The 26,580-nt window shown below is 41.8% G+C and overlaps 2 protein-coding genes across 4 annotated transcripts; one reads left to right on the top strand and one right to left on the bottom strand.

Moving 5' to 3' along the window:
* Positions 1–2,777: 2,777 nt before the first annotated feature.
* On the top strand, positions 2,778–7,877 carry LOC102703047 (calcium-dependent protein kinase 19). Of its 3 annotated transcripts, XM_006657699.3 has the most exons (9): positions 2,782–3,150; positions 4,153–4,936; positions 6,163–6,306; positions 6,416–6,568; positions 6,650–6,762; positions 6,835–7,002; positions 7,087–7,214; positions 7,323–7,422; positions 7,514–7,877. In XM_006657699.3, the coding sequence occupies exons 2-9, from the start codon at positions 4,219–4,221 to the stop codon at positions 7,583–7,585; spliced, it is 1,596 nt and encodes a 531-aa protein (XP_006657762.1). In that variant the 5' UTR covers positions 2,782–3,150; positions 4,153–4,218; the 3' UTR covers positions 7,586–7,877. The 3 variants fall into 3 exon arrangements, with proteins under 3 accessions (XP_040382353.1, XP_006657762.1, XP_040382354.1); XM_040526419.1 differs by having other exon boundaries at positions 2,778–3,150; positions 6,835–7,214; positions 7,514–7,868; XM_040526420.1 differs by lacking the exon at positions 2,782–3,150 and adding an exon at positions 3,797–3,842 and having other exon boundaries at positions 6,835–7,214; positions 7,514–7,868.
* On the bottom strand, positions 7,862–15,238 carry LOC102702769 (tRNA wybutosine-synthesizing protein 2/3/4). The gene is made up of 11 exons (XM_015839649.2): positions 14,756–15,238; positions 14,124–14,314; positions 12,807–13,009; positions 11,689–12,114; positions 10,381–11,523; positions 10,161–10,290; positions 9,638–9,873; positions 9,421–9,556; positions 9,262–9,338; positions 8,355–8,461; positions 7,862–8,245 (listed from the first exon to the last, which is right to left on the bottom strand). Exons 1-11 carry the CDS (start codon positions 15,195–15,197, stop codon positions 8,145–8,147), a joined length of 3,192 nt encoding a protein of 1,063 aa, XP_015695135.2. The 5' UTR covers positions 15,198–15,238; the 3' UTR covers positions 7,862–8,144.
* Positions 15,239–26,580: the final 11,342 nt, after the last annotated feature.

Genomic DNA, 26,580 nt, shown 5'->3' with positions numbered 1-26,580 from the left:
GACTGCCCGACTTGGTGTAAAGGAGGGGGTGAAACCTGAAGTGTGGTACGATTGTCTAGGGAGGGTTAGGTGAAAGGTCTTATCATGGTTTCCATACTGAGATATCGTGGTGATACGTTGGGGCATGGTAACATGCTTGGCAGCCATGTCTTGTGGGTAAAGTTGTACACCTCTGCAGAGTAAAACTATTCGAATAGCCGTGCCCGCGGTTATTGGGCGAACTGACAGACTCACTGGGATTAGTCGAACCCCTTTAATAATTTTACTAATCTTGGAACTGGTTTGACCCTGCGCAATGTGGTGTAACGTTGGCAGAGGTTTGGGTCTGTCGCAACGTGGTTTAACGTTGGGCAGAGGGTTGACCCTATCGCTACGTGGTGTAACGTTCGACAGTGGTTTGGGCCTGTTGCAACGTGGTGTAATGTTGGACAGTGGATGTTTATTTCAAATGTTACTTTACTTTTATTTCAGTCTTTTTTTATCTACTGTTTTGCTAAATTACTGCAGCTTTGTGCAATTTAACCTTAGTCTATCCTTGTTACCCTATTGCATTCATTATTCTCCTCTCTTGGGTGTTACTTATTGAGTACGGTGGTTTGTACTCAGCCTTGCTTAATTTTTCTTCCACCAGAGCAAGTGCCAGAGCATGTGTCAGAAGAAGGTTGTTCCGAGGGTTGAAGTAAGGTTCAGTCCGCCGTCAAGAATGCCTGTGGTGTGGAGCCGTCTTCGCTAGCTGAAGCTGAAAATTAGATGGTCTAGTCTTGTTTTCCTTTTCCGCTGCATTTCGATAGATAATTGTTTTTGCTTGTTTTTAAGTCGTGGAACTGTGTATTAATTTGTCATAGTGTGTACTCGGGCTGATTCTTGGACCGAGATTTAATGCATGCTATTGTTCAGAAATTTGGTGTAAATTTCTGGGCGTGACAGAGATGGATGGGGATGGACAGGGAAAGATTTTTCTAATATCTTTCGGTATTTAATTATATAAATGATATAATTAATTACTATAATTTTACTTTAAACATATGAGCTGATAAATTTCTTATATATAATTTTTTAAAATATATTATTTAATAGTTCGAAAAGTAGAAAAACTAGTAAAAACATATATATGCAAACCCAGCCTAAGCGTAGCGCTAGTAGTTAATGAAAAAGCATAGTAGTTTAGTAACAGATTGTGCCATCAAAGATGACACTTGCCACCGAAGCAAATTAATTGTTTTCTTCTTAAACCACTGTTTGCTGGGAAAGCAGTCTAGGACTGGCTGAACTGCATGCGAACTCCAAAAACGCGTGGAATTGAGAAATAAAACATATAAGAACGAATATAATAAAGTGACGTAGTTGGGTATAAGAGTTGACACTAGGAAAAAGAAAGAAAAAAAAACAAGCTACTGTTTTATGGGCAGCTACAAACCTCAGCGTGAGAGAGATATAATGCATTAATATTATCGCTATTGTGTGAATGGTTTATTACACTAGTTACTTTTTCCCCGGCTTTCGGTTGAAAGATTAGCTTGTAGAGTCTAGGCTTTTCTCCGTCGCGTTGTTTTCATTGGGGTTTTTTTGCTGGAGGTCGATCTGGCCGTATACGACGTGCATTAACACTCTTTTTCTTCTAACATACTAACGTACTGACGCGTAAATCTTTTACGCGTTCAAGAAACATTAGTTACTTTTTAAGAGCTAATTGTTAGTTATATTATTGACCTTGCTACAGATGGAATGATTGCATTTGAAGGCATGCTCTTTGTATTTTAAATTAAGAGTAAATTTAATAATCTATTGTATCAAACTACCATTTTCTGTATCTTTAGCTATATATTTCTTAATACTATAATAATAACAGAATTTTATCGTAAAATTATAATTTTACCATCGATGTGCTTGCATTGGCCGATAAATGAGCCCACAGACTAAATTAGTTTTCTATAAAATTATCAATTATTTTTTAGTTTTGTAAAACACCCCGTCAAGTTGCAGTAAGGGGCTGTTTAGTTCTCAAAAAATTTCGCTCAAAAACATCACATCGAATTTTTGGACACCTAAATAGATTATTAAATATAGATAAAACGAAAACTAATTGCACAGTTACGTGAGAAATCATGAGACGAATCTTCTGAGCCTAATTAGTACTATACGTGATTAGCTATAAGTGCTACAGTAACCCACATGTGCTAATGACGGATTAATTAGGCTCAAAAAATTCGTCTCGCGGTTTGCAGGCCAGCCATGAAATTCGTTTTTCATTACAAATCATTCAACTATTCAGAACAAAAGAACACACAAATTGGTATAAACTAAATCCCAACATTTGAAATCAGCTTTTGAATTACAATCCATCTAGACCGTGTTCGGCACTGCCGTGAGTTACCTAATTCACCTCGTTTTCTCGTTTTATATAACACGCTTCCTAAACTGTTAAACGGTGTATTTTTTAAAAAATTTGCAATAGAAAAGTTATTTTAAAAATCATATTAATCTATTTTATATTTTTAATAATTAATAATTAATTAATCATATACTACTCTATCTATTACTACGTTTTTCCCCACACTTTACGACTGCCGAATGTGGCCTTAATCTAATTCTGTACCCCTAAATTTGAGATCAGCACAAAGGATATTTGCTGTCTCAAAAGAAAACCGTAGGGGTTTTAATGTAAAACTACCACTCCATTCCATCTCCAGAACGACACCAACAAAAAAAAAAAAACAAAACAAAACAAAAAACAAACTGCAAAACACAAGCAGCTTGAAAACTGCAAGCTTTCCTCTTTTTCAACCAGCTGCAGAGCTGCCTCCGCTCTGCTCTGCGCGTACGTATTTCTCTCCCCTCTCTCTTTTTTTTCTCTTCTTCCTCCACACCAACCTTTTCCTCACCTGGTCTTCTCTTCCAATTCGTGCACCATTAGTCGCTGTCACGATCGATCGAGGGAGGGCGTCGCCACCCCTCCAAATCTGCCTCCCCCCCAACCCCCGAGATTTGATTCCGTAAACACGCCGGCCGGGTTCTTGTTCGCGCTGCGCCGCCGTGATACTTCGTAGCTGCGGCCTGCGGGGGTGGCTGGGCTGTGTTCTTGGATCGGCTGGGAGAAGGCGCCGCGTGGCTCCTTTGGCTGGCTCGGGGATCTTGCCTCGCCCGCCGCCGGTACGCGTCTCTGTTTCGGTTCTTGGCTAGCAGCTAGCTAGCTAGTTTTTTTGTGTTGTGTTGTATTTAGTCTCGTGGATTTGTTGTTGGGTCGCTTGCTCATGTGAAAGATTAGGCGTTAATCTCGTGTTCTTATGGGACTGGGAGTTTTGATCCACCAAAAACTGTTGAAAATCTTCGCCCTTTGGATCTGGGAGTGGCGCAGCAGTGCTTGATGGGAGAAAGCTACTGGAGCTCACGTTGTTGTTACACAAGTAGTTATAATTACTGCAGTTTTTAGCGATTTCATGCTTACATTCTTGGATTCAGTAGATTTCCGATGCGTAGGGTAATTTTTTCCAAAGCAAGTAATCAGCTGGATTTAGAAAGAAAAAAAACTTTTCTTTACGAGAGGATGAAACCTAGAGTTCACTACACCTTGTTTTATCGCTTCCTCTTGTCTGAATCGGTGTAAAGGATCGATTTTTACGATAGCTATCGTGAGTGCTCTCTCTCTCTCTCTCTTTTGCCCCTGGGTGCCTTGCTGGTCCCGTTGCTTTCAGATGCTGCTTTATTTTGTCTCCTTTTACCCAATTTGCTTGCGCCCTTATCTCCTCTGATTGCTTCCAGTGTCACCAAAGGGACCGGCCATCTACCTTGTACCTCAATTCATGCGTTCCTGTGCTGGATTGATTACCAAAGAGTAGATTGAGGTCAACATTCTGTCAAAGGCATTTCTTTTCTTTCCTATTATTGTTTTGTTTCATTTCCCTCTTCTGATGCGCTGTGTTAAGTTTATTATTCGGTTTGCTCGTAGATCCAGTATTTGATTCCTTTTCCCTTTTTTTTTCCCTTGCTTCTGCTATGAGTTTGTGGATTCCTGAACGCTAAGTTTGATTGATCCAGCATAATTATTTGTTGGTTGGTTTCCCGTAGTTTTCGCACAAGTTCTTTGATTTGATACAGATCTTTGTTGATGTTGGCTTACTCCTGACACAAATTGCTCTTGGGTTCTGCTTGCAGGGTTGATCTCGTTTCCTCGGTACTAAAATTGCAAACTTACAGCTGATAGGAAGAATCTGAGAAAGAATGGGGATGTGCTGCAGCAGAGCCACGTCTCCGGATTCTGGTCGAGGAGGAGCCAACGGTTATGGCTATTCTCACCAGGCAAAATCTGCTCAGGCGCCTCCCAGCTATAACCATCCTCAGCCGCCACCGCCAGCCGAGGTGAGATACACACCGCCAGCAATGAACCCTCCGGTTGTCCCACCTGTGGTTGCCCCACCAAAGCCCACCCCAGACACAATTCTTGGAAAGCCGTATGAAGATGTGCGCTCGGCTTACTCCCTCGGAAAGGAACTTGGCAGGGGACAGTTTGGGGTGACATACCTGTGTACAGAGATCGCTACTGGTAAGCAGTATGCTTGCAAATCCATCTCGAAGCGCAAGCTTGTAAGCAAGGCTGACAAGGAGGACATTCGCCGGGAGATCCAGATCATGCAGCACCTATCCGGACAACAAAACATAGTCGAGTTCCGGGGAGCATACGAGGACAAGAGCAATGTCCATGTTGTGATGGAGCTCTGTGCTGGTGGGGAGCTGTTCGATCGTATCATAGCCAAGGGGCACTACTCAGAGCGTGCGGCTGCTACCATCTGCAGGGCAGTGGTGAATGTTGTCAACATTTGCCATTTTATGGGAGTGATGCATCGCGACCTGAAACCAGAGAACTTCTTACTTGCAACCAAGGAAGAGAATGCAATGCTCAAAGCCACTGATTTTGGGCTCTCAGTTTTCATTGAAGAAGGTAATGTGAATAATCTACAAGATGCATCTGCTTGAGAATTGCATCTTCTGCTGTACATTAGGCAATATTGCTAGGGTTAGAATCATAAATGACCATATTTTGAGTTTTAAAAGCTTTTCTTTCTGAAAACTCACCCATTTTGTGACTTGAACCATACCATATACCAAGTTGCCCATACTCATAAACCTCCCAAGGATTCACAGAGCCATCTATTGCTGTTTTTGGGATGGCTGTTACAACATCAATGTTGATCCTTATATCCTGCAGTCTAATAACTGCATCTTTGTATGATATGAGACATCTGTTTCTATATATAGTAAATGGCATGTTTCCACAATGAAATTATTAACATCATGTCCAGGAAATATTTAAGGGCATTACACTGTCATAGTGCCACACCAAGCTATTCATTCTTTAAAGGCATGGAGGATGGTGTCGCAAGCATCATCTGTTGTAGTAGCTCATAGGAGAAAGTCCTCCCTAGCCACTGAGGTTAAGATTGCTTGACCATGGATTTGTTACTGACTCCAAGTAGTGGGTTTGTTATTGAGTCCAAGTAGTGGATTTGTTATTGACTCGAAGTAGTGGAAAGCTACAAATCTGATGTTGAATGATAGCAAAATTGTTATCACTGGCTGTCATTTTTGGGGAGGTATATAAACTATTGTGTACCATGACAAATATATTAGAGCTTTTATATTACCTGAAAACTAAGTTGAACAAATTTAAAGTATTGTACTTTGGTGGCGGGCTTGCAGATGCTGGTAGCTGGTGCTGGTAGTTGCAAATAACGCCGCAATGTACTTTAAGCTTCCTACTTTTCAGATGTGGGGAGAGCATGAAAGCTCTTCCGCATGACTGGTATACCAAATAATGTGATGTTTCTTTGGTATTGGTATGGTAGTAGTGGTGAGGATGTCATGGAGGCATACAGTTCCTAGTCTCTTTTTTCCTTGTACATTTTCATCACTTCCGTCTGCATGCCCTAAACTGAATGCTAAATACTGCCATGATTTATTTTTGGCTTTGTCTTACATGATTTTTTTTCTTGATAGTTTATCATGTTCTTCTTAAAAGGCAAGTACCAGCATTGATCAGTTTGATCTTTTTATGATCAATTTTACAATATACCGAGTGTCCAACTTACCTTTCGTTGTTACTATTTTAACCCTAATTATCATATATGAACCTGTAATTCATGTATATTAACTTGCTTCAAATATCAGGAAAAATGTATAGGGACATTGTTGGAAGTGCTTATTATGTCGCTCCTGAAGTTCTTCGGCGAAATTATGGTAAAGAGATTGATGTATGGAGTGCTGGTGTTATTCTGTACATTCTTCTCAGTGGTGTTCCTCCATTCTGGGCTGGTAAATTTGCTATACCATCCATTTTTACTTGCAGTTAATAAATCTATGTTTGCAATATAAGCAGTGGTGCATCGTCTAATTGTTAGTAATTTTCTGTTTTGCTTTCCAGAAACTGAAAAGGGAATATTTGATGCTATTCTTCAAGGGGAGATTGATTTTGAGAGTCAGCCATGGCCATCGATATCTGAGAGTGCTAAAGACCTTGTTAGAAAGATGTTGACACAAGATCCAAAGAGAAGAATTAGTTCAGCCCAAGTTCTTCGTAAGCTTCTTGAGTCTTGGCCATATGCTCAACTTCAAATTTTAGTCCCATTTACAAACGATGTTTTTTTTGTATAATCAGAACATCCATGGCTAAGAGAAGGAGAAGCATCTGACAAACCTATTGACAGTGCTGTTCTTTCTAGGATGAAGCAATTCAGAGCAATGAACAAGCTGAAAAAGATGGCTCTGAAGGTTATTATTGTCATACTGATAATTTGATTGCCTTTTCTTTTATCCCGTGCTTACAGGCAAATGTATATGCAGGTTATTGCTTCAAACCTTAATGAGGAGGAGATCAAGGGCCTGAAGCAAATGTTCACAAACATGGACACAGACAACAGCGGGACCATCACATATGAAGAACTCAAAGCAGGATTAGCCAAGCTTGGATCAAAGCTGTCAGAAGCTGAAGTAAAGCAGTTGATGGAAGCTGTATGGCACCAATCCTGGACCATTAGCATTTCTCTGAACCATCATTTATTGACCTTCTATGCTAACCTTCTTGTCCATTTCCAGGCTGATGTGGACGGCAATGGATCCATCGACTACGTTGAATTTATCACGGCCACAATGCATAGACACAAGCTCGAAAGAGATGAGCATTTGTTCAAGGCATTCCAGTATTTTGACAAAGACAGCAGTGGGTGAGTAATCTGAGCCATCACTTTGGAAAAAATGATTTTCACAAGTCACAGTATTGGGTTATCCCAACGGTTGATTTGACTAAGATAATCACCTCAATTTTTATGCAGCTTCATCACAAGAGATGAACTGGAATCGGCCTTAATAGAGCATGAAATGGGCGATACCAGTACCATCAAGGATATCATATCAGAGGTTGACACTGATAATGTAAGCTCCCTTCACAGCTAATCCCTTTTTCAAGCTGCATTTGGGTTTCTTTCCATCATAATTGTTGTTGTTTTGGGGTATATTATTACAGGATGGGAGGATTAACTACGAGGAGTTTTGCGCTATGATGAGAGGAGGGGTGCAGCCGCCTAGGCTCAAGTAGTATATGTTTCCTTGTAGAAAATGTACCATCACATTAGTAAACTGTTTTCCTCTTTTTTTTTGTTCTTTTTTTTTGGGGGCATGGATGGTAGTCGATTGTCACTTGCTAGTCGACGGATAAAAGGTTTACTGTGGACGCAGCATTTGCATTGTTGAGATGATTGTGTATATTTTCTTGCCTTGTTTGCTTGCGTATGGTGTTTGCTGTAGTAATTTGAACGGTTCTCCCCTTTTGTAAGTTGGTTTATGCAAGTACACATAATAAAAGCAATTTTTGCATCTCATTTTTCCTGTTAAATTAGTGTGAATACCATCCATCACATTTGCTTCAGCTAATTTGGTAGCAGAAAAAAAATACATTTTTGTATGGTGTATACAGCAGGCTAGCTAGCTGTGCAATCGCAAATGTTCAGAAATATATCTTTGAACCTTCTGAATTACTCGTACAAGTTTACAACACAGGGTTTATTTCTGTTGTTTAATTAGCTAATGTAGCAAGCAAAATTGTTATACAGCATAACCTACACGGTACATGGATTTTTGGACAAGTGTTTGCTTTGTTAGGTTGGACGGCACTTGACATCAACCACTAGGTGTCGAATATGTGGCCCGTACCATTTGACGCGTTCGACATGCTCCACCGTGACGTTCCACGATAGTCCTGAGACAAACGGCATTCAGCAGCAAATAAGATGAAAAATATAACCCTATCGAATGATTTGCAGCTCTCGTGTACCCCCTAAAAAAGAGTGAGAGAGATTGTACTTTACCTTGTGTTTTGGCAATATTACAGATGGACTCAACAGCTTTGTCCAGCCAGCATGTCTCATCAGAGTCGTTGACGTTCCCATGTATGTGCAACATGCCACCTTCAGCCCTACATATAAAGTAACACAATAGAGTCGGAACTTGAGATGCCTACCGTGCATCCAGCACATAACAAAAGACAATGCTCCAAATCCAAGTCTAATGTCTTGCTTCAACCATGCAATTTATGGCATATTCAGTTGCTTTTAGTGGCCTGGTTTGTTTTTCCAATATCAAGTCTAATGTCTTTAAAAAAAAGTTATTCTGTTTTTCCCTTAATATTTAAATCCACGTGAGAGCCTAAGAGAACTTAAGAAATGTGGCACTGTCCCATCAAAAATACCACTAGCACCACTACTCTGCATGTTGACATTAAGCACCATGAAAGAACCACCATGCAGGCATTTCCGGAATGCTAATTGACAGACCACCTAACTTCTATAGTTTGCAACTACCAACCATTCCACCACTAGCAACAGAGCATAGTTTTTCAGATAGCATAGAAGCCCTGCTAAGATAAAACTGCCAGTGGGGATTTGGTTACAATTACACACATAAACACGCAGGGTTGGATTTGGTTAAAGACAGACTTAGTGATCACCAGTGGAAATGAGGGATGCTTAGGGATTCATTTTGTTCAAAAATGTTTGAACTATTCAAAACATTATTTATTTTCTTCTTCAAAGTTTACAAGCTGTTGCAAACCTGAACATGATATGGCATGAGCTCACGTTGATAGAGCCCAATCTTGCATTCATGAAAAAACAAAATAAGATGCCAGTAGAAGCGGACAAGTCAAGCTTGGCAAACATGTGCTAGGTCTCTGTATATAATGTGGACTAAATATGATATGAACTCTGGGAGGTTTACCTTAAAGCCCTCACGGCAGTGTCCCAGCTACATTCACTTGAGGGCAACAGCCCAAGACAAACACGGTCAGCAATCCCCTAATATCAGTTAAAGAAGTAAATGATCAGCAGCCATCATAATGCAAGTAGATCAGCAAGTAAAATTTGGAACCAATATTACTTTAGGTGCTGTCATACGGTTATCTCCTTCAAGTATAATACATCGATCTGCCACATGGTTGTCCATGACATTACGCCGAAGAGCCTCCAAGGCATGTGGATTCCATTCACACGCATAAACTAACTTGGCATTAGCCCTATCATAAAACAGAACAATATTTTTTTGTAAAATCGCTTAACATTTAGCAGTTAACCAAAGGGTATCATATATAGCATACTTCACAAGAAATGGGAGAACAAAGTATCCAATCCCAGCAAACAAGTCCACCACCACTTCATCCCTACAATCAAGCTTCCCCATGCGAAGCTTCTCAGAGCGATTACCAGAAGAAAACATGCATTTTGTTGCATCAAGTGAGTAATAGATGCCATTTTCATGATGTGTCAACCACCCATTGTTGCCCACGAGAAGTTCTAGTGTGCTATCTCTTGTGCCATTTGGTGCAATTTTACCCTGCGAAGAAGATGAAATGGGTTCAGTTGAAAGAAGCACCCTCAAGAAATTCTTTGAACATTATATGCTATGAAATACGTGTTACTGGTTACTGGTAAGAACTACCTTACTTCAGCAAGTCTTTAAAAACTGGAGCATCATATATGTACCAAGATATTCAATATATTAGGTCTATACCAAGTGACATTTCTCATTTTATTACACAAAAAAGATACAAATCATATGGCCAGTATTCTTTACAAACATTTTCCTACCATCAAGCACTTGCGCATTCAGCCATAACTTACTTGGCGTGCAAGGCGTTGTGCCCCAAGTGACTTGGCAACTAGTGGCCAAAGATCCTCTCTAACTGATTCCCACAGTGGATCCTTAAAGCATGTTTTCGGTAGCACAGTAATATCACCAAGAGTTTCCCACCTAGATACAAAAAAGAAATAAGAACACACAAATCAATGATGAAAATGTGTTGCTTATTCTTAGATACTAATAACAGATCGGAGACCAAACCTAGTTGGCAGCTGTTCCAATAATTCGAAGGGCAATCCTTTTCTATCCAATAGAGAAGACACAAGCTCTCTCATGATGACTTGAGGAGTTTTAGAAGCTTTGCGGCTGATCGCTAGTTCATCTTTCAAAATGGAACCATGGCACAAAACCAAAATTTCTAATGCTTTCTCAAGAGAAATGTTGGCCCCAACAAGCTTACGTTCAGATAATGCTAACTGTTCTTCAAAGATACATGAATCATCAGGTTGTATCTTGATATCCTTATCAGCAATTAGGGTGTGAAAGGTTTTAGTAACAGGAAAGAGAACATGGATGTTATCCCCGCTTACTCGAGCTTTTCTAGTGATATCCAACCATCCAAACTTTTTTAGAATATCTTTTGATAATTTGGCATACTTCTTTTCTAGCTGAAGGACCAAAGGAGCTGAAACCAGAGCGGCAGTATCAATCACAGCCTTCACATTGTGACTGGGGATGCAATTTTCCTCGTGTCCTTCTAAATCTATAGTCGACACTGAATCGTGTTCTACAGCCATTTCTTTGTCCTTGCTGTATGCAAGTTTAAATATAGGCTCCAGCAAATGCAGATCAATTTTTATTGGCTGACTAAATCTAGTTCCAAATGCATAGCAAGATGCACCACCACCAACAATGACAAGATCATCATAAATAATGACTGATGAGCTACGGACACACAGGCATTGGCTCAATGATGGAATGGATACGTAAAACCACACTTTATGCTTTAAATTTAGCAATGCAATTTCTTGACTGCTCTCTCTAATAGGACAACCTCCAAGTATCCCGAGATAATCTTTGTAGATGAACATGCAATGTGAGAATCTAGGGGATGGAGCCTTCCCATTAGTGTTTTCTTTGTTCCACTTAAGTGTTGTTGTATCAAAACTATAGAAATCATTCAGTGCCCTCTGGCCATCATGTCCTCCAAGCATAAACAATTTTGAACCATATGACACTAGAGAATGCGAGTGGCGAGCACATGGCCATTTTTCATCAGAAGAAATCACATTCCATTGGGTACTTTCTGTGTCCATTATGTTCATGCAAGAACATATGCCATCATCACTTAGTCCACCAAACACATACAATTTGTGATCTACTGCAGCAGCAGCATGTCGGTGCCTGCATTAAAAAACACGACTTCCATGAAGCAGATGAGTCAATTGTATTTTCAAGAATATTTGTATTACATAACTTTTGGACATAGTTAGAACTATTTTTTAGCATGTTGGTTTGGTACAAAACAAAACAGAGAATTGGAAATGAAAATTTTCTTCTAAACAATACCTTGGACGCAAAAGATCCCCAGTGCAGTCCACGTTTGACCATATATTCTTAGTGCTTTCCAAAACCCAGACATCATTAAGAATTTCTGAAGGACCACCTCTACCTCCAACAACATAAATATCATGGCCTACTACAGTAACTGTATGGCCCATCCGTGGAGAAGGTGATTCGGTAACCTTTAATTCTGTCAGCAATCCTGATCTATGATTAAGAAGAAGAGAGTAGTTTCTTCTTGCATGCCTTCCTGGCCCTCCAAAACCACCAAAAGTTAGGATATGGTGCTCTCTTCCAACAGTTAGTGGGCAAGCAGATTGTCCCCATAAGAAGAGCTTTTCAACCGGTTCACCAGTAATCTCCAATGCAGCAGTAGAAAGGTAGTGACTTGTGTTTCCTGATAATGTTGGCAATCCTTCCTTTTGTGTTAATCTACAGAAGAAAAGAAAAGAAGTGATAGGGTTTAGTCATAATAAACAGCTCTTTAATTGGGATAAACATATACAAGAGCTGTTGAGTTGTGATTTACAATTCAAAAGACTATGTTGCCAACTAGCAAGGTACTACTTCCGATTTGATGCTGTCAAAACTATTGCTTACAAAAGCAAGTGACAGTACCCTGAGCTCCTGTGAGCTAGTGTCAGCATTACCAAATTTATTTTTCAAATAATAATTGACCTTACTGTACATGAACAACATGCAGAACTGAATCGATAGGCCTAGCATACATAACTAAAATGTACTTATCTATTGATGACAATATTCTTAAAGGAAAATTGAAATCATCTCAACATATTCCCCTCCATCCCAAATTATAAGGTGTGGTTTGAATTGGCATAGTCTTCAACATCAAACTTTGATTGTCAAATCCTCTCAAAGTACATTATTAACCGTAATAAAACCAACATAATATGAAACTACATCTATGAATCTAACAATACCATTTTTATATTGCTAGACTAATTATGGGTAAAAATTTATGAGTTTGAATTTTAAAATGTGTGTGTGCCTTATAATTTGGTTCGGAGGGAGTATATGAAAGGACTAAACAGGCCAACAGGTTTACATGACACCATGAGGAGAAAATATGAACAGGATAAAAGGAAAGAGATATGAGAACATGCCGTTTAGCATTACCAAAACCATGCTTGGCACCATTTTGAAGTACAGGGTCTTGACTCTCCAAATATGATGCTTCTAGTGAACTCTCCCCAAATCCATTGTCACAATCATTATCAGCATCACCATTATAGCTATCACTGCTCCGTTTTGTAACTAAGGATTCATTATTTGCAGTCACACATCCTTTGGATGAACCTAGGAGACCCTGGCAGTTTAAAGGGAACCAATGTATTAAAAATTATAAAGAACATACTGACTGAAGTACTAGAATTAGAGCAATCCCTACTCCCTATTTATATATTGATGAGGATTAATAGTAAATTGAGGAATTATAAAGAACAAACTGACTGAAGTACTAACACTAGAGCAATCCCTACTCCATATGAAAGAAGATAATTAATAAGTAAATTGAAGAATAAAAGCTTTGCATGTCTAAATATTCTTCAATAGCTTTCCATTCCTAAATACCCTTCGATAAGTTTTTCATTGTAGATAAAATCAATTGGTTGCTAGAACAGTTAAGGAGCTGAGAAGAAATCTTAAGAGCTGAATAAACCTAAATTCAAAATGATTGTGGAGCAGTCAATAAATTCAAAATGATTGTTAAGTGACAGATTTCAGTCCTGCAAATGTATACAAATAACAATGCAGTTTTTTTTTGCCGGGGGGGGGGGGGGGGGGGGGGGGGGGGGGGGGGGGGTGTAAGTCATTGTATTTGCATATGCTACATAGGTTTCAATTTTATTATCAAGCAATGAAATTTGGTATACCATGGAAAACCGGTAACTATTAACCCTGCACTCTAGTTTCTAGTTTTCAGTTTCATGGCAAGTAGAAAAGGCAGTCTTCTTGTGCAGCTCACACATTCGCCCTTCAATTTTTATAATATGTTAGGAGAAAAGAAGTTGATGTACTATGAATATATTTTCCATGACCAGTATATGTGTTTCTACTTTATAGCTATCGAAGTTGAGAAATAAAACTGCATGCATAATAGCAATTTGCTGACAATAACTTCTGTAATTTACTGCCTTCTGGATAATCTTACTCAGCTCAATAAACAAGTTTACTTGACAGAGATGGCTCATGACCAATAGCTAAACTTCCAGGAAAAGGATAATATAATTTAAAAACATCCAGGAAAAGGATATTATAATTTAATTTTCCATCTAATCGTTATCCAGGAAATACATGCATCAACTTTACATGATATCGCATGGTTATTACGCCAGGTTAGAAAAAGAAATGAGCAGCAATGCAAGAAAAGTATAGCAAATATGAAGTTCTACTGCCTACTGGTATGCAAAGTCAACCAATACCTTAATCTGCAAAAGATCCAGAAATCCATCCATTCGTTTCTTGTTAGCCTCCATTTTACTGTTGGCTATTCTAACAAGGTACCTAATATAATCAGGTGACACAACTAGCTCTTCAGTCTGCCCTAGCGGCACCTCCATCCTAATTGAGCATCTCAATGCAACCATCACACGTTTCACCAAGCTTGTGATGCCTAAGAATGGTACCAACAAGAAAAAACAAAACTTGATCAGAATATTTGAAAAGGCACATCAAGGCAAGCAAAGTGAAGAAGGCCATACAAATGACATTATCTCCATCTAAAACCTAATACTATATCAAAAGGCATCACTCTTGAAATTTCAACCTGCGCCTTATTTGACCAGTACATTTCAGGCAAACTCGATCAGATAAATAAAATAATCACTCAAAATTTCATCGACGATAGGAATTTTACCCAATTTAAACAGAATCAACAAGTTACAGCAACTTCTAATGGAATTGTTGTACAGTACAGCGCAGCTAACTATAACTGACCCAGGCCTCTGAAGAAATGAAGGTTTAGCGAACTTTTTTGCACAAACTATACACTAAACTGAACCAAACCCAACTACGTAGTAGCTCACTAGCTAGCTGAACGAATTCAAACGTTCACCTGACTCACGGAACCCCGCGGCAACAGCGGTAGACACGAGCGCCGCCGCCGCAGCCGCGTCCCTGCACTCCACGGCCACTATCATCGGCTCGAACCTGAACACCAGCTCATCACCTCCCCCTCCCGCTCCCCCTCCCTCTTCCTTCCCACCGAACAGCAGCTCCACCAGGGCCTCCGGGTCGGCGGGGTCGTGCGAGACGTACACCCACCCGCCGCCCCGCGCCTTCTTCTTGGCCTTGGCCTCGCCCTGCGGCGCGGGCGGCGGCTGCGCGAGGACGGAGACGCGGCCGGAGCAGGAGGAGGTGGTGAAGAGGTCCGGGTGGGAGTTGATGGCGTCGAGGAGCGGCGCTATGGGCGCGTCGACGCCGCCCTTCGGCGACTTGTCCGGCGCCGGCGAGGCGAGCGCGGCCAGCGCCGCCGCCTTCCGGCGATCGAAACCCATGGCAGCCAGAGGCGAGGAGGCGGCGGTTAGGGTTTGGGTTGGGCCTTTGCGAGTGTTAGGAGTAGACTGCGCGGAAGAATGAGATTTTGATTTGAAGGCTCCGATATTGGGCCCATCAAGAGACTGTCTAGTTGGGCAGGCCTTTTTTTTTTCTCTTAAAAAAGAGTAAATTTCACAAAAACACATGTGTTTAGATCGGGTTTCAGAAAACCATAGCGTTTTTAAGTATGTCAAAGATATTCACGTGTATTATGGTCATATAGTTTTATAAAACCTTACATTTGATCAAATATGACTTACAAAATTATGTAAAATTATGTCAGATTTATAAGTTTCTTGACACATCGTACACTAGTTGTAGCCATCTAACACTAATCATTTTATTTTAGTATAGTACCAAGTTAAATTGACTCTCGGAGCATGATATTCGGGGTCACGTGCCATATACCAAAATATATGTGTTTTTTTAGCAACTTAGACCATGATATATGCCTTATGTGGTTTTGTAAAATTTTAAATTTTTTTTAGAAAATAAAAAAGATTGGCAGGTTTTTGGGCATCGATGACGGAAGACACGCCTGATGGATCGATGTGTTTGAAGGTATTCGTATTGTTGGGGCAAATTGTGAAAGACATATAAATTGAGTGATAAATTCTGATAGGCTCGCGTACTCATTGCAAGTAGTGAAAATTTTCCCAGATGGGGCTGTCACAGTTTAAATCACATGCTTTTGTAAACGTGATCCCACTCCCAGCATTTACAGAAGACTACTCCATGATCTGTAAAGGAACATATAAAGGATTTTGATTTTTTTATATTTATTAGTACATTCGTTTCATATTGTAAGACTTTTTAGTCTTGTCTAAATTCATCAATTGATGAATGTATATAATTTGTATATATATAGATTAATTAGCATCCATGTAAATTAAGACGGGGCTAGAAATTCTTTACATGGTGAAACGGAGGCAGTAATAATCAACAAATCGATAAACTTGCACGGACACATTGGTAGTGAGATAACAGAGACAAAACACATCGATTGCATTTAAATAATTCTTGATCTTTCATTCATAATCGTGATAAGAACGATAGATATGCCATTTGAGAAGACTACTCCATAATCTGTAAAGAAACAGGTAAAAGGATTTTGATTGTGATATTATTAATAATCAACAAATCGATCAACAGAGACAAAGCACATCGCTTGCATATAAAGAAATCTTGATCTTTCATTCATAATCGATCATAATTACTCCTACAATTCACAGATTGTACGTAAAGAAATCTTGATCTTTCATGCATGACAACCAAAAGTCAGAGGAATCAAGACAGAGGCATCAGGCATGGTCTGAATCCTACAGGGCGGCGTCGGAGTTGGCCTGCATCTCCTTCAGCAGCAGCAGCTTACACTTGCCGCCGCCCTTGCTCCGCCGCGGGGCTGCCGTTGCCCTGCTGTCTGACGGCGGCGGCGGTGCGGTGTGGTCGACGGCGGGCAGCTTGACGTCCTTGATGGCGACGCGCACGGTCCGGAAAGGGTCGTCGCGCGGGAAGTTGCCGTTGTACATGACTTCGAGATGGTCGCCGGCGTCGCCGGCGTCGGAGACGACGACCGCGCCGAGCCACAGGACGAGACGCAGCGTCGAGGGCAGCAGCCTCCCCACCGGCGTGCGGACGCGCACCTGGTCGCCCGTCTTGAAGGACACGGGGGAGGGCGCGGCCGCCGGCGTCTCACCACCCCGGGACGGCGACTTGTTGACGGACGACCCCGACGTCGTCTTCTTGGACACCCTCGCCTTCGCATCGACGCCGAGGCTCCTGCGGCGGTCGCTGGAGCGGTGACGATGCGCCATGGACGATCAGTGCCTGCGTGCGAGGATCGGTGCGTGGAAGGCGATGGTGAATGTACGTGGGTGGAGGCGGCGAGGTGCGCGCTTGGATTTATGGCCGGCCAAGTCCGAGTTCGAGTTGAATCCGATTCCGTGGCCCTTGCTGTTAATTTGTCCATTGCCGACTCGAAATCGGAGACGTCGGCTTAGTTTCGACGACGAACGTTGCCGGATTGCTCTTGCTCTCAAGAATCTGAACCTCCGCGTCGTTCTTCTCCAAGACTCCAACGATTCTGCGAACACCATAATTATCTTGGAGTGGTATCAATTTTTTTATACTGTTTTTCTATTTGGTAATCGACTGCCCTTTTCCTTCATGTGTCAGTCGATCTTGCCGAGCGTCGGATGAGAGCGCCAAGATTAGTGCGACATAAATCTTACACACAAAAAAATGGACTGACAGTTTAAAAAAATATCAGTCAACCACTGAATAGACAACCATTTTTTATAACTATTTTTTATGACAGAAAAGAAGAAAAATGTCCATAGGGCTACCATTGGGTATCCGTTACTTGTCCCCATATTCATACCCACGCTACTGGGGTAGGGTATTGGTAAATAATAATTAAGTAGTGAATTTGGGGTATGAGAAAGATACTACTCATTTTATTCACTTTGTTTGTATCCATTTAGCACGTATAAACTAATGCCTATAATTTTAAAGTCATATTCATGTTGTAACTTTTTAAAATTTTACTAAATTTTGTAGGATGATTTACTATGTTGTAGAGTAACTTCATATAAATTTGATTCATTTCTACATGTGAAATTCACATATATATCTATTCTTTTACCTATTAATATCAATTTAGTTAGTGTTAGTAATATATTTGAAAATAGTTATAGTTATGGGTTACTTAATACACCCAAGTGGCAAACGTGATATCCCCACGAGGGTTTAAAATAGAGGTTTTTTTTATCATGTTTATCTTAAAGATACCAAGAATTTTAGTATAAACTTTCAGTATCTTAAATATCACATATTTTATACTTTAAAAAGTGTGCTATCTTAAGGTACTTTTTAAGTATGCTAAAAAAAATCCTAAAAAGGTTGTTGCAGTCAACGAAGTAGCCTGACCAAGACATCAGTTCAGGTTGACAAGAGTGCAGCAGCTAGTTAGTCAAGTACAGAGTTTGCAGATGCAAAGAAAGTAGTCTTGGAGTATGACACAAGTTTTTGGAGCACAACGTTCTCTTATCCATTAATATCCCATGCTTATGAAAAGCAGCCACATGGCCCACATCATAGCAAGTCAACTAAACGCTCTTCAAATGATATACGGAGTACTTGCATGGTATGAGAGGTTGAGGAGAATTGAGGGGAGGGGTGCTCAAGCCACCTCAGTTTGTTTGGATGGCGTTAGATAACGTTACGCTCGCTAGACTTGTTAACGAGGTACTAGATTTGGATTCATTACTTTATTAATCACCTCAGTTTGTTTGGATTCATTAGATAACGTTATGCTCGCTAAACTTGTTAACTAGGTACTAATGAATCCAAACAAAACAAACTGAAATGAATGTATATAATTTATTTATGTATCTAGATTTATTAGTATCCATATAAATCTAGACAATACTAGAAATGAAAAATGCTATAGATACAATGTTTTGTACGATCAAACAGCTAAGCTCACGGGCGTGCGCAACGGAAGAACGCTCATGGCCTAAAGCCCATTTAGCTTAAACCTAACTTTACGTCTTCATTTGTAAACCCTAACCTGTCTTTCCCTATTCCATGTTCTCGACGCATCTGCAAGCGAAGCTCCATCTGTAAGTCTGCAACTAATCCAAAGAACACACACCATACGAAGACAAAGACATGTCATCTTATTTACTCGAATTTCTTTAGCTTCACAATCATCTTTTTTGGTGCACTAGTCTCCCTCTCTTTCTTTTTTGTTCCTGGGCAGTGTCCATGGCTATGAAATGTTTTTTTATTATGGATTTAATCTGAACTTTTGCTTTGCAAAACATGCTATTGTTTCAATTTACCAGTTTCAGTAATGGAGACTAATTTGTCTACCAGTGAAGTAGAAGATGACATTGTCATATCAGACCAAGATGATTTTGTTGTTGAGGAGGTCCAAAATGAATCAGATGACCAATTACTATATAAGATATTATTAGGAAGAAGATTACTTAAGATATAATTAGAAAGAAGACTGGTTTGGTTGGCTGTGCAAGCAGGCCAACGAGATAGCAGGCCATGACGTCAGAAGCTTGGGCTTTGGATATAGCAGTGCGAAAAGGAGGTATCCGTTTTATCGTACAACTCTCGTACAGAACTGTAGTACGTATAGCAAAGCTCACTAGACATACTTATATTGCGAAACGGAGGCAGTATATCTCATTTAAATCATCTATATAATTTATAAATTTATCACTTTATTATATATTAATATAAGGATATACACTAACAAACAAATAAATCACTAAATAAAAAAGTTTGGATGTGATTAAATATAAAAATATGGTGATCTTTGATACTAACGAGCTTTTAAAAAAGTAACTCATGAGCTAAAAAGGCCAGCTCGACTTGATTAATCAAAATTACGACTTTGGGTTGATCCGAGCTATGAGCTTTTTATCCACCCTAGAAGAAAGTGAAGCAAACCGAATGGAAAACAGGGTCGTCACTTAAATCAAAAGCACACAATAACCAAACAAATATAGCAATTTCTAGGAAATTTGGTCTCAATTTGGTCATAAGAGCTAAGGAGAACATGTCATTAATTATTTGTGTAACCGTTTCTTCTAAGAAACGAACAAATTGTATATATGGAGAAATCTCGCGATTAAGAATTGCATCGACCAGGTCGATATTTTTACTTTTAGCTATCAAAAGTTACAGACACGGAACAACCAACGTGTAATCTCTAAAGAAGATACTACTAGAAAGTGATTGAGCAAATTTACTGTCCTTGAAAACTATTTGTATGACGAAATTCTGACTATACACTTGTAGGACGAAATGCCTCCAGATCCTGCAGTCCAGCCCTGTCTCCGATGCGAGTATGTCGAAACTACTTCTAGGGTTTAAAGTTTTTTGACGCTTAAAAGTACTAATCTTTCAAGAAGCAGCGCAAGGGTTTTGATTGTGATCGGAACACGTACTTGGCTGAGGCTCAACAAAACCAAGGATAACAGAGACAAAAACGCATCGCTCGCATGTAAAGAAATCTTGATCTTTCATTCATAATCAATCGTAATTACAATTCATAATCTTGCATGTTCTTCTTCTAATCCAAAGAACTCCAAAGAAAATCATCCTGTCTACGAACCTACGACAAATACGGGATCAAACTTGCGCCTTCCACGACACCAACAAAAAATCATAGGAAGACAAGACAGATCGAGCCATTGTTCTGAATCCTACGAGCTTCTGCACCGACACGTGCGATGCTGATCACCGTGTAGATGCGGCGTCGGAGTTGGCCTGCATCTCCTTCAGCAGCAGCAGCTTACACTTGCCGCCGCCGTAGCTCCGCCGCGGGGCTGCCGTGGCCGTGCTACCAGACGGCGGCCGCGGTGCGGTATGGTCGACGGCGGGCAGCTTGACGTCCTTGATAGCGACGCGCACGGTCCGGAAGGGGTCGTCGCGCGGGAAGTTGCCGTTGTACAAGACCTCGAGATGGCCGTCGTCGTCGCCGTCGCTGCCGTCGGAGACGACGACCGCGCCGAGCCACAGGACGAGACGCAGCGTCGAGGGCAGCAGCCTCCCCACCGGCGTGCGGACGCGCACCTGGTCGCCTATCTTGAAGGGCACGGACGCGTCCGGCGAGTTGCGAGGCAGCGCCGGCGCCGGCGAGGGGGCCATGTTGACGGCGGGCGATCGGGAAGGCTTCTTGGAGACAGCTCTCCCCTTGGCCTCGACGGCGAGCTTCTTGGAGACTCTCGCCTTGGAGCTCGAGCTAGGAAGCACCATGGGCGAACGCCGCTTCCAGGATCGATCGGTGGAAGGGATGTGGTGAATGCGGAGGAGCGCGGTAGGATTTATGGGCAGCAGAATGTCCGAGTTCGAGTTGAAATCGGTGAAGGAAGCAAGCAAGTCCGAGACGGAGATGGAGTTGAAGTCGGCGGCGATTTGCGCGCCAATCATTCATCGTTCAATCCGAGTCCAACTCGGAATCGGAGGTGTCGCAGTCGCAGCCTCACCGGAGAGATGAACATGGACGCAGGCGCCAGCGCCATTGCTGGCCTGAGGTTACGACCTGGGCTGCTTCATTTCCGTTGGATGATTTTTTTAAAAAAACTTATTTTAATTTTAAAACTGAATTATGTACTATATCCTTGGCATATTGCCACATGAAGTGCCTCCACTTTCCACCATTATAGTCCCTCTAAATTCTGAAATAGCATGTCGGAAAATGTGAACTCATTGTATAATTTATCCAAACACTAAGGCCCTGTTTAGATTCCAAAAAGTTTTAGAAGAAGAGTAACGTCGGATGTTTGATCGAATATCGAAAAGGGTTTTTGGACACGAATGAGAAAACGAATTTTATGGCTCGCATGAAAACCGCGAGACGAATTTTTGAGCCTAATTAATCCGTCATTAGCGCATGTAGGTTGTTGTAGCACATATGTCTAATTATGCACTAATTAGGCTCAAAATATTTGTCTCATAATTTCTCCTATAATTGTATAATTATTTTTTATTTTTATCAATATTTAATGCTCTGTTTAAATGTCCAAAGATTTGATGTAATGTTTTTTGTAAAAAAAATTGGAGGGCCTAATTTCATTGAGACGTATTGAAATCTGAAGATGCGGTCTAATGCAGGAATCTAATAAGCAGTTATCGGTGTGCCCATGAGTCACTATAAAGCATTTCCAGCAGCTGCCTTCTCTGACTAATCAATAGTTGCGAGTTTCAGAATATCCATTATATAAAAGGGTTAATTCGATCCTATAGAATGCTAAGGATTCCCTCCGGTAGAACATGATCCATTTCACAATTTTGAAGTTAATATAATGTAATTCCGTCCATTAGTTTGTGCCACTGCATCATAAAAATTTCTGAGAGTTACAAGACCAGTATTACATCATTTAATCTGTACAGCCACCAATGCAGAAATTACCAAGCGCATAACAACGGCCAAACAGAATTGACCCCTTTTTACATGAAAAATTGAACCAGTCCATGATAATAGTTATTTCCATTAATTAGTATAAATAGAAAGCAAAATATTAGTGGTTGGACTAGCACGAGTGTATGAGTGTTCATGGAAGCAGGTCGATCACGAATATAAAGCATTTATAGTTCATTTAAAACCGTAGTTAATTGATGAATATTCTCACTTAATATAAAAGTGCCTTAAAAAAGATGAAATGCTTTGCTTCATATCAGTAACCTGCATAGCACCCAAGGTCTTCGGTTCAAATCTCCACATTGATATTTGAGTGATAGCGTTCCCCTGCATAGTGCATGCAGAAGTGCCTAATCAATAGTTGGGAATATTGAACATTTAGGGCTGGATGTCAAGCCAGCTCGGCTCGGCTCGACTCATTATAGTTCGTTTGGTTAACCAGCTACCTCGGCTCGGCTTGTTAACTAAACGAGCTAGCAGACCAGCTCGGCTCGACTTGTTAGCCAACTCGAGCTAGCTCGTTAGGCTCACGAGCCGCAATATTTACATAAATTCTTGCATCATAAATTTACAATGACCATAAAAATAAAAATATAAAAAATATAATGTACATTTAATTCAAATATGAAAACATAATCTAAATTTAATTTCATACCTTCATAATTTTATGATCAGGATTGCTTAAATTATAAGTGTAAAGGCACAAAATAATCTAGAAAATTACTTTGATACGACTCGTTTAGCTCACGAGTACCTCGCGAGCCAGCTCGAGCTAGCTCGTTATCACAAATGAGCTAAAGCGGGCTCGTTAAGAAATTGAAACAGTCAAGTCGAGCCAAACCGAGCTAGCCACGAGCTTAACGAGCTACCGAGGCACGAGCTTTTCGTTCAGCCCTAACCCCGACTATCCGCTGTGCCTAATCACTTGTTAAAAGTTTCGGAACATGTATCTAGACTAGAACACCGCAGGTCATTCCTTCCGCATTATATAGGTCACGATATTTTTGAGAAATTAACTCATCAGTCTTTCTTATACGGCTGACAAGCCTGGATATAATATGTTCATTTGATCCTCTCATTTACAAAAAAAAAAATGCATCGTCGCATGTAAAGAAATCTTGATCTTTCTTTCATAATCAATGATAGTTACAAGAGATGTGCTTGTATGCTTCACGTACGAAAAAGAGCACGGAAATTAAAGCGTATCAATGGCTGAGATTAAAAGATAAACAGTGTCATTACTTGGGGGTAGTTTTGTACTTAAAAAATGTCTTCAGCCCAGCCCACAACAGAAGAACGCACGTTCGTTCTCACCACGCACGCACCGCATCGACGCTCGTCGCACGCACGCAGCACCGCCCCATCCTTCCTCCGGTGAGCAGGTTCGCCGGCGCCGTCCCCTTCCTCCGGCAAGCAAGTCCGCCTCATCCGTGCAGCCCCCTTTTTCCTCCGGTGAGCAAGCCCCTCGGCGCCGTCCCCTTTCCCGACGCTGCCCCCTCCTTCCTCCGGCGGGCAGGCCGCCGCCATCCCCTTCCGCCAGCGCACAGGCCGCCACCGTCCCCTTCCTCCGGCGAGCAAGCCCATCGGCGCTGCCCCCTCCTTCCTCCGGTGGGCAGGCCGCCGCCATCCCCTTCTGCCCAGCGCACAGGCCACCACCGTCTCCTTCCGCCGACGAGCAGCGCCGGCTTCCTCCCTGTCCTTCTCCAACCAGCACTTTGTGCAAGGCTGTATACTGTTTCTCAGACATATGTAGAAGCGGTCGAGAGCTCTATGACCAGAACTAATTGGTCTACATTGGAAATTCTACTTATCTTGTATGGATACCATGGGAAGGAAAAGGAGCTAAAGATGACATGGGACCTCATGCAAGGTCTCCCTCATATTCGACCCAAAAAGCTTTATTTTAGCGATTGAAGCATTTGGGAAGATTGGTTCAATTGATCAGGCAGAAGAGATATGGGGAAATATTAAATCAACCAGGAAGCTCAAGCTTACAGAACAGTTCAATTCTATTTTATCAGTTTATTGTAGGCATGGCCTCGTGGTCGTGGATAAAGCTTCGGCTGTGTTCAAAGAAATGAGAGCAAATGGTTGCCAACCAAATGCCATTACATACCACCACTTGGCGCTGGGCTGCTTGAAAGCAGGTATTGTTAAAGAAGCTCTGAAGACAATGGAAATAGCAAGAAAGAAGTTGTCAGCAGGAAGGTGAAAATTTCAACACCATGGTTGGAGACAACACATATGTTGCTTGAAAACTTTGCAGAAAATGATGAGTTGTTAAATGCAAAGAGAGTCTTTAGCGAACTGAATGAATCAAAATACTGTAGGAATTCATTTGTGTATAATAGTCTTCTTAAAGCTTATGTGAAGGCAAAAGTATATGAGCCAGATTTGTTAAAAGCAATGATTTTGAGAGGAGTGATGCCAGATGCTGAAACATACAGCCTTGTGGGTTTGATAGAGCAGTTGAAGACATAATAACTATGTACATAACTGGGAAGGAGTTAGAAATGATCTTCAGAAGACAGTGCTGAATTGAGCCGTACAACAAATGGTGGTTAACTTGTAAACATTTTGTGGCTCAAAATTATTCAATATTCCAATTGTCACATTGAAGGTATCACTGGTATGCGGGGTGCATAATCAAAATTTGCAAAGGTGTCAGGATATCACAATGACCACTGATTATACAACATGTTACAGATATCATCGTGCTCCTTTTAACTTCTTTGCAGATCCGGGGCCCCCCTGCAGGGCTGCAGGATGTACAAATGACTGAAAGAGAAACAGTAGAAGCTAAGCTAGCCATGATTAAGCTGAAGAAAACCGTGCTATGCTTCCCCAAGTGCTGGTTACACAAGAAGCAAAGTAGGCACATGTTCAGATATCAGCCTCCATTTGAATGGCATCAAAATTAGCTGCATGCAACTGTAACCCAAGCAGCTTGTGCTCTGACTTTGGAGCAATAGCTTCATGTATGTCGTATAGTTAGTTGCATATCAGGCTATCAGCAGTCTGACGTTCTTGTACATGCAAAAGAAATAAAATAAAAATTACGCATGTTTTCCATATGGTATGTTGACTCACTGGATATGTTATATTTGCATCATGTTTCTAAACAGTGTCCCTTGGACCCTGGGGTTGATGCAGAATGCAGAGGCCCTGCCCCTTGGAGGAAGAAGGGGGCGGGGCTGGGAAAGGGGACGGCGTTGAGGGGCCTGCTCACGGAGGAAAAAGGGGGCGACACGGAGGAAGGGGACGGCGCCGGCGAACCTGCTCGCCGGAGGAATGATAGGGCGGCGATGACCGGTGCCGCGTGCGTGCGTGCGTGGTGAGAACTGAGAACGTGCGTTCTTTTGTTTTGGACTGGGCTGGGCTGAAGATGTTTTTTTATGGACGAAACTGCCCCTAAGTAATTAGTTTTGCAACACTGCTTATCTTTTAATCCCAGCCATTGACACGCTTTAATTTTCGTGCTCTTTTTTGTGCGTGAAGCATAGAAGCACATCTCTAATTACAATTCACAGATTTCATCTTCTTCTTCTAATCCGAAGAACTCCAAAGAATATAATCCTATCCACGAATCTAGGACAAATAGAATCCTATCAGGGATCAAACTTGCGCCTTCCACGAGACCAAAATAAATCATAGGAAGACAAGACAGATCGAGCCATTGTTCTGAATCCCACGAGTACGAGCTTCTGCACCGACACGATACTGATCACCGTGTGGATGCGGCGTCGGAGTTGGCCTGCATCTCCTTCAGCAGCAGCAGCTTACACTTGCCGCCGCCCTTGCTCCGCCGCGGGGCTGCCGTCGCCGTGCTGTCAGACGGCGGCGGCGGTGCGGTGTGGTCGACGGCGGGCAGCTTGACGTCCTTGATGGCGACACGCACTGTCCGGAAGGGGTCGTCGCGCGGGAAGTTGCCGTTGTACAAGACCTCGAGATGGCCGTCGTCGTCGCCGTCGCTGCCGTCGGAGACGACGACCGCGCCGAGCCACAGGACGAGACGCAGCGTCGAGGGCAGCAGCCTCCCCACCGGCGTGCGGACGCGCACCTGGTCGCCTGTCTTGAAGGACACGGACGCGTCCGGCGGGTTGCGAGGCAGTGCCGGCGCCGGCGAAGAGGCCATGCTGACGGCTGGCGATCCGGAAGGTTTCTTGGAGACAGCTCTCCCCTTGGCCTCGACGGCGAGCTTCTTGGAGACTCTCCCCTTGGAGCTCGAGCTAGGAAGCACCATGGGCGAACGCTGTTTCGAGGATGGATCGGTGGAAGGAATGTGGTGAATGCGGAGGAGCGCGGTAGGATTTATGGGCAGCAGAATCCGAGTTCCAGTTGAAATCGGCGAAGGAAGCAAGTCCGAGACGGAGATGGAGTTGAAGTCGGCGACTTGCGCG

Source organism: Oryza brachyantha, chromosome 7 (assembly GCF_000231095.2).
Source record: "Oryza brachyantha chromosome 7, ObraRS2, whole genome shotgun sequence".
Classification (NCBI taxonomy): Eukaryota; Viridiplantae; Streptophyta; class Magnoliopsida; order Poales; family Poaceae; genus Oryza; species Oryza brachyantha.
Note: the sequence above shows the minus strand (reverse complement) of the source record. Positions and strands in the feature narration are given on the sequence as shown.

Coding starts and splice junctions, on each gene's coding strand:
- LOC102703047 (XM_040526419.1), top strand. CDS start 4,219: ATGGGGATGTGCTGCAGCAGAGCCACGTCTCCGGATTCTGGTCGAGGA. Junction 4,937..6,162: donor CTCAGTTTTCATTGAAGAAG/GTAATGTGAATA, acceptor TTCAAATATCAG/GAAAAATGTATAGGGACATT. Junction 7,423..7,513: donor CAGAGGTTGACACTGATAAT/GTAAGCTCCCTT, acceptor ATATTATTACAG/GATGGGAGGATTAACTACGA.
- LOC102702769 (XM_015839649.2), bottom strand. CDS start 15,197: ATGGGTTTCGATCGCCGGAAGGCGGCGGCGCTGGCCGCGCTCGCCTCG. Junction 11,524..11,688: donor GGGGATCTTTTGCGTCCAAG/GTATTGTTTAGA, acceptor TTTTTAATGCAG/GCACCGACATGCTGCTGCTG. Junction 9,874..10,160: donor CACAACGCCTTGCACGCCAA/GTAAGTTATGGC, acceptor TCTTCTTCGCAG/GGTAAAATTGCACCAAATGG.